We start from the raw sequence: 7,263 nt of genomic DNA, 5'->3' as shown, positions 1-7,263 counted from the left end.
TACGGCATTGTGGCTGTAATTGGCCTCCATCTTGGTGCAGCTCCAACAACATTACTTATTGGCCTTTCCCCTTCCCGGCTCCCTCTCTGGGGGCTTTCTTGGGCCCCAAATGTTTTCTCAACAGCCCTGAATCTTATTAGGTTTTCAGAATACCTTAAATGTGTGTCATTTCCCCCCCAGTCTCTCCGACTAGACGGGCAAATGAACGGAGCAACAGCCTTATTCCTGTAGATATATCTTTCCGCTCCGACAGCATCTTTGTGGGCTTGTTCTTCCTGCTAGTGCTGCTACACTATTTCCTAGCCCTGATTAATGTGGCATGGATTGAAATATAGAAGATTTGCGAGCTTAACATTAATTCTAGTAACTCTACTCTTGCATATGTATGTCATGCAACTACAAAATACTAACCCCTGGCAGCTTTTGCCTCTTTGTAAATGGCAGGAGTAAAAGTAAATCATCCTCAACATTAGTTATGTTATGGTTTTACAATATGGAGGGTTTTATTCTAGCATGTCAGGGGCCACTTAGGCTACTCTTTATGGAGGGTTTGAGTACAATGGGTAAAAAGTTGTGCTATGAATATTACACGGCCCACTTTGAGAAATCTTTTACCTTACTTATAATCACTATGGTAGCAGTAACACATTATTTTCAAACCAGCTGATCTTATAGGGCTAGCTAATGTTAGCTTGGGGCCAACAAGGGGTCAAGGTTTTTCTGTTCTGTAAATCCAGAGAATTACAAACAAATTTTCCCTTACGCTAGTAAATAAAGGAATAAAGGGACTACAGCACGGTCACATGACTTCACGTCTCCACCGCTAAGCTAAAGGCGGCTAATGTTGGGCTATACAGGAACTACAGCACGGTCACATGACTTCACGTCTCCACCGCTAAGCTAAAGGAGGCTAATGTTGGGCTATAAAGGAACTACAGCACGGTCACATGACTTCACGTCTCCATCGCTAAGCTAAAGGAGGCTAATGTTGGGCTATAAAGGAACTACAGCACGGTCACATGACTTCCCGTCTCCACCGCTAAGCTAAAGGAGGCTAATGTTGGGCTATAAAGGAACTACAGCACGGTCACATGACTTCCCGTCTCCACCGCTAAGCTAAAGGAGGCTAATGTTGGGCTATAAAGGAACTACAGCACGGTCACATGACTTCACGTCTCCACCGCTAAGCTAAGGAGGCTATTTTGGCGTGATGATGTTTAGCAACAACCAAAAAAAACATACAAAAGCCTTGGAGAGAAGTGAACCTGAATTGCTAAAAGGACTAGTTTCCGTGTTTGAGGACTCGCTCCTGCACCTAACTATTGGCCCCCCATAAAGAGGGGTCTCTAGACCTGGAGGAACTGGGTGCCCTTGACTCCAGCAGACTCTGAAAGCAGAGAGCAGCTCAGCCGTTCCCTGCCGCTCGATGGCTATCATGAATGGAACATTGTACCTACGAGAGACAAGAGGCTCCTAAATCCCCGGGTCACTCCCACTCTGGAGCGGGGGAGAGAAAGCGAGGGGCGGGGGTGGGGGTTTGTTTCAGAGAAAAGTTGAATAAAGATAATTTAGAAAATGGGCCCCAGCACAGTGCTGCCTCTGTATCCTACTCCCCCCAACACCCCCTGTTCCCTGCACACTCTCGACTCCCCAAGGCTGTTCGGCTCATGTTTGTTTTGATTTTGCTCCCAGATTCTGAGTTTGGGTTGGGGGGGATGTTGGAGGACTTTAAGAGGCATGGCAATGGTTAAGACAGATTGGACTAAAAACAATCTAACTGAACTAGAAGGAGTCCTGCTATACTGCAGACTTTCACTCTCTGATTTTATGACACATAGACGGTTGGAAGAGCTCGAGGATTCCTGTGGTTCACGAAGAAATCAGGAGAAGCTGTGCAGATGTGGAAATATGCCACCCGCAGTACATAGAAACATGTCTGTTTTATTAAACAGGCCCTATCCTGCTGATCTTCAGGTTCAAATCAGTATTGAGAGTCCCTACTGGGACAAGTCTCCATGCTCAAATGTTCAAAAAGCTCTTTATTTGATTTCTTTCTTAATATTTGGTCGGCTCTGTTGTGATTGGTCAACCGCTTAGAGATGTCCCGCCTCTTAGCCTATCACGCACAATCTGTTGGAGCGCTAGCAAATAGGAGTGCGGTGATGTCACTACGTCCCGGAAGTAGGAGTCCAATGGAGGCGTTTCAGGCAGGGTGATGGAGAGAAACTCCCTTCAGTAGGATTCTAGCCTTTGCAGACCGTTTACATGCACTAAAACCTATAGAACATACGAAACGGAACACTTTAAAATGTGGTTAGCCTCATCGCTGTCACCTGTTGTATGATTTAGTGTTTTCTTCAGGAAGGAACAGAAGAGTTTACCCCAAAAAAAGTTTGAAAGCGATCAAAATGTGTTCCTGGAAAACACTTCTCACTTTTCCTCTCGGTTTGGTTCCTTTTTTTACTCCTGCCGCCGCGCTTTTGTTCCTTTTCGACGTGACTCACATTTGCCGAGCAGGTGCATGCCTCACACCTGGCCTTCTACAACTTGTAAACACCAGAGTCAGTGTTGAAGAAGCCCTGAACGGCTGCGTCCTTCTTGAGTTAAGGACTGAGAAGTCCTTTGATGAGCTCACGTGTCTCAGTCCCTGTCTCTCTATCTTCCTCTAAAAACTCCAGGCTGAATCGACGGTCGAATCCAGTGTTTACGCTCAGTTTGTACAACGACTAGACTCTTAAAATTCCTCTCCAGGTTTCAATTACACTGACCTAATCCCTTAAATATTAGACAGTGAGCATAGCTGCATGCACTGCTTACTTTGGACTCACTCTGCTGCCTTGAGAGGGACATTTTCAGACAGTAAACTCTGCCTTTTGGGCTTTTAAACACTGTCTAACAGTCTTTAAAAGGCACTGTTTGAATGTTTTGTGAGTTAATTAGTAGAAGAGCACTCAGAGGAAAAGATAAAGCATCTTTAAAATAACTTCCTTGATCTTTTTCTGGACAAATAACATCATTACACAGCTTTAACTCATAAACATTTTATTATAAAACTCTCACACATGGAAGACATCACTCTGATGAACAACTGAAATCTCTAAAATCTGAACTACCTTTGTGTTGATACTGTGTTGAATGTGTGTAATAAGTGACCGTGGGTTTACTTTACTGCATATAGTTGTAAAATATATACACATTCTTCATATTCTAGCTTCATAATTTAACATTTAGAAACATTCCTTCATCAGAAAAACACTCAGATTAGTTTACACACAATTTCAAGTGGCAAAGACAGCTTCATTACAGGTGATCCAAACTAACCAAAACTCTGATTTTACTTTCCCTTTTCGCTGCACAGCTCAACAGTGGACGAAAGAAGTGAAAAACTGCTGTTTCTGGGTCTGAGTTTTGTCTGTATTTCTTCATTAAGCAATTATCCTTCATGTTACAGTTGCTCTAAATTAAGCCTCTTGTTTAGAATCTCTCAGGCTCCTTTAACGAACACTGTGTGGCACAAAATCATTCACATACATTCAATCCATCTCTGACTTCTGCTCAGTCAACGTGCAATGCTCATTATTCTGCAGAGCATGACATTGTGTTTGCTCTGGTAACCCTAAATATCCATAACATCGCTCCAGATGTAAATTATTTTCATTATTGATGAATCAGTTGATCATTTAGAGATGTTGTTTGGTCTATAAAATGTGAGGATATAGAGAAAAAGTCCATTCTAGTTGCTCAAAAGTCTTTAAATGTCTTGTTTTGTCAGCACAAAACCCAAATACATGGACTCTAATGTGAAAAAAGGAGAAATTCTCCATATTTGAGAAGCTTAAGCTGCACTTTCTATCATTTTTTAACGGACAAAACCATGTGAGCGATTATGTTTCTGTCAATCCACTTGTCTTTGCAACTCTTATCCATAAAAAGCACATTATTTTACTTAGTTTGAGAAAACTCATTGCAACGACCTTCACAATCCTCTTCAGCCGTGCACCAGGGGCCGGACAAACTCCAGGTGTGACGTGTTGACCTGCAGGCCCGAGACCCAGCCCTTTCCTGGCGTGTTGCTGCAGTGTGAAAGCAGTAATAAAGACACACGGGGTCCTTTAAAGGCGTGAAAGTGGGCAGGACGTAGAGAGGAGGAAGAGAGGGGGTCTCAGGAAAAGTTCAATAAAACAATCTCACTATGGGGGGGGGGCTGCTGGAGAGGCGCTCTGGCAAATTTCACTACTTGATCCCAAACCCTCGCCTCGTCCTCACAAATATTTGAAGTGTGGTCGCTGCAACAATGCAGAGGCCCCTGAAGTGGAGAGCAGAGCAAACAGAGACTGGATGGATCCCATGTTTGTCCTAGGTCTTAATAAAGCCACCATTGAAACCAAACAAACAGGAGCCGCTTAAAAAGGCACTCAACTTGGCACTACCCTGCAACACAGTCTGCTGCTGCGGGTCACTTCCTCTTCCTCTCGTCATTTACCTCATCAGCAGAGCAGGAAAAAAAAAAGCAGCTTTCGTGAGTGCTCAAACAGCATCAGAATTACTCTGCAGATTGTTTGGTTTCTGGAAAGCATCGCCCTGCAACTAAGAGGGAAAACAATAAGGCCATTGGGTGAAAAAATAGATCCTTTATGCACCGTTTGAGTCCTGCAAGAGAGTGCCATGTCCCTGTGGCTGGACTCCCTATTTTAAATCCACATAGTCATCGTCTCAGTACAATATCCATGCCAGAAGAAGAACCAGGAGCACCATGAGGCTGGGAACCCTGAGTGATGATCCGACACCTCCTCAACTTTAGAGTCTTCATCCTCATCAGGCTGGTCTGAAACAACAATGAGGTCTCAGAGTTTGCATGTCCTCGCTGTCGTCCTGCAACTAAAATGGGATTGCAGGAAGGCTTCGGGGTGAGAAAATACCTTCCTTTATCCACTGTTTGAGTCCTGCGAGCTAGTGCCATGTCACTGTCAAGCTGGACTCTCTATGGCTCCCTCAAACAGAGATCATGTTGTCCTTTTTTAAATCCACATTGTCTCAGTACAATATCCGTGCCAGAGGAAGAACCAGCAGCACCATGTGGCTGTAAACCCGGAGTGAAGCAGAGTTGTGATACACCACCTCCTCCCTGTCGACTCTCGGGTCGTAGTCTTCGTCCTCGTAGAAGTCGTCCACATCTGGCTGGTCTGAGGCAACAATGTGGTCTCCTATGGGGCAGAGTTTGCTCATGTTCTCCTTCACCACTTCACAGAAAGGCCTCTCCACCCCGTCGCAGACACAGCGGTTCAGCAGCACTCCGTTCGGGATGAACAACATCTGCTGGATGGTGGCTTTGCACTTGGAGGAGCACTTCCTGCCGTTGAACAGCTGGCCGCAGTACGACAGGTAGGCCGTGAGGGAGGTGTGGCATCTGCTGTCCTCCTCGCAGCGCTGCCGGGCCTCCATGCAACCGATCCCCCCCGCGTCGCTGGGGTGCCTCTTGGGTAGACATGGCTCTATGGTGCGCTTGGCGTTGACGCACTCCTGGTCCTGAGCGCAGTTGCAAGTCTCCAGGTCCGGCCCGCTGCGTGTGTGGTTGAGGCGGATCAGAGCGTTGATGCAGTGGCTGGGACACTGCCTCCTCGTCCCCCTGATGTTCCCCTCACACGCTGCCAAGGACTGACTGTAGGCCAGGTCGCACTCGGGCTCTTCGTGGCACCGCAGCAGCGCCTGCCAGCAGATCAGCTGGGCGTCTAAGGCCACCAGCACCCATGGGAGAAGTGCCAGGGCGCTGCACCAACATCTCATGCTTGGGTGGAAGTTCTGGCTCGGTGACGTGCAGGGCGGTCACTGAATGTCACTTCACAAGTAATCCACAAACAGTCCACGGAAAACACCAATCATGCTTGGAGGGAGGTCAGAATATGAATCATTAGGAAAAGATGATCAGAGTTTCTGTTTTAAAGGGATTCTTGGTGTGTATGGCCCTTACTTCCAATATACTACCAAGCAGCTCACAGCAGGTAGATATTAAACCTGTAGTAGTGCTTTCTCCAGCAGCAGGACAGTCCCTGAATGTCACTGCACAAGTAATCCAAAACAAAGTCCAAGAAAAATGCACTTTTAGAATAAATTATCCCAGCTTGTGCATGTGTTTCCAGTCCTCCTCCAGGATCTCCACGCGTGGCTGCAGAACACAGCAACAGTTATTCTGGGAAGCATGTCCGCTCAAAAGTGGGAATAACAATCCAGACTGCAGCCCGTTCCTGCTCCATGGTGCAGATTTGGAGGTGGGTATGAAACGTGCCACAGTTATCCAAAGTTAAAGCGCACTCTCACCGCGGTTATTATCCAAACACTCAACTCGTAAACTCATCTGTGCTGCCATGTTTCCTCTCGAAGTCTCTCCGCAGCTCTACAACTCATAGAATCCATCCTTGTATCGCGGTGTTGTTGTGTTTCTCTAGTTGTAAGAGCTGTCTGTCTGTCGCATTTGGTCCCGCTATATGTGCGTCTTTGTCCCTCTTCTACGCTTCACGGTCCGCTGAGCATTTCCCCACAACACCCCTCCTCCTGTCGAAAAAAAGAAAGAAAACTTTTCCTTCCCCCCTCTCTCTCTCTCTCTCTCTCTCTCTCTCCCTCATTTACAACCCTGTCCACCCATTGGTCGTCATTGAGGAGTCAGCCGTGGGACCCATTTCCAGGCAAATCCTCTCTCCAGGACCAGATAGGCTGGGTACAAGTTTATGATAGTCCTTGAAACCCAGGATCTGTGTGGTCCCCTGTAGCCAGAGGTGGAAGAAGTGTTACCTAAGTAAAAGTTTAAAAGTATTAGCATCAGAACACACTTAAAGCACCAAAAGTAAAAGCACTTCTTATGCGTAATGGCCCATTTCAGAATTACTATTCGGATTATTCATGTGTTCTTATCACATCTGGCACACGTAGAGCTAATTTAAATAACTGTAAGTACTACTGCTGGATATCTTAGCCTATAAATGTATGACAACGTTTATTTAATAATGGATTTAGATGTTGTATTAGCAAGTTGTCAATTAAATGTAGTGGAGTAGAAGTATGAAGTTGCAAAAACTGAGAATATTCAAGTACAAGTACCTCCAAATTGTACTTGAGTACAGTACTTGTAGCAAAACACAAGTAAAAATGGGGGAGGGGGGCAGAAGAAGAGAGGGTGGGCTTGCATTCCTTTGCAAGAAGCTCACATCTGCAATCCACTGCTCCGAGTTTCAGCGCGGAAAAACAAATCTGTTCCCTTTTAGCCGCGAA

At 45.8% G+C, this 7,263-nt stretch overlaps 1 protein-coding gene across 1 annotated transcript; it reads right to left on the bottom strand.

Annotated features, from left to right (window-relative positions):
* Window positions 1-3,045: 3,045 nt before the first annotated feature.
* si:ch1073-459b3.2 (growth arrest-specific protein 1) lies at window positions 3,046-6,541 on the bottom strand. Its single transcript, XM_063882278.1, has one exon. It carries the CDS (start codon window positions 5,782-5,784, stop codon window positions 5,035-5,037), a length of 750 nt encoding a protein of 249 aa, XP_063738348.1. The 5' UTR covers window positions 5,785-6,541; the 3' UTR covers window positions 3,046-5,034.
* Window positions 6,542-7,263: the final 722 nt, after the last annotated feature.

Source organism: Eleginops maclovinus, chromosome 4, assembly GCF_036324505.1.
Source record: "Eleginops maclovinus isolate JMC-PN-2008 ecotype Puerto Natales chromosome 4, JC_Emac_rtc_rv5, whole genome shotgun sequence".
NCBI lineage: Eukaryota > Metazoa > Chordata > Actinopteri > Perciformes > Eleginopidae > Eleginops > Eleginops maclovinus.
The sequence above is the reverse complement of the archived record's forward strand: the minus strand, read 5'-3'. Positions and strand labels throughout refer to the sequence as shown.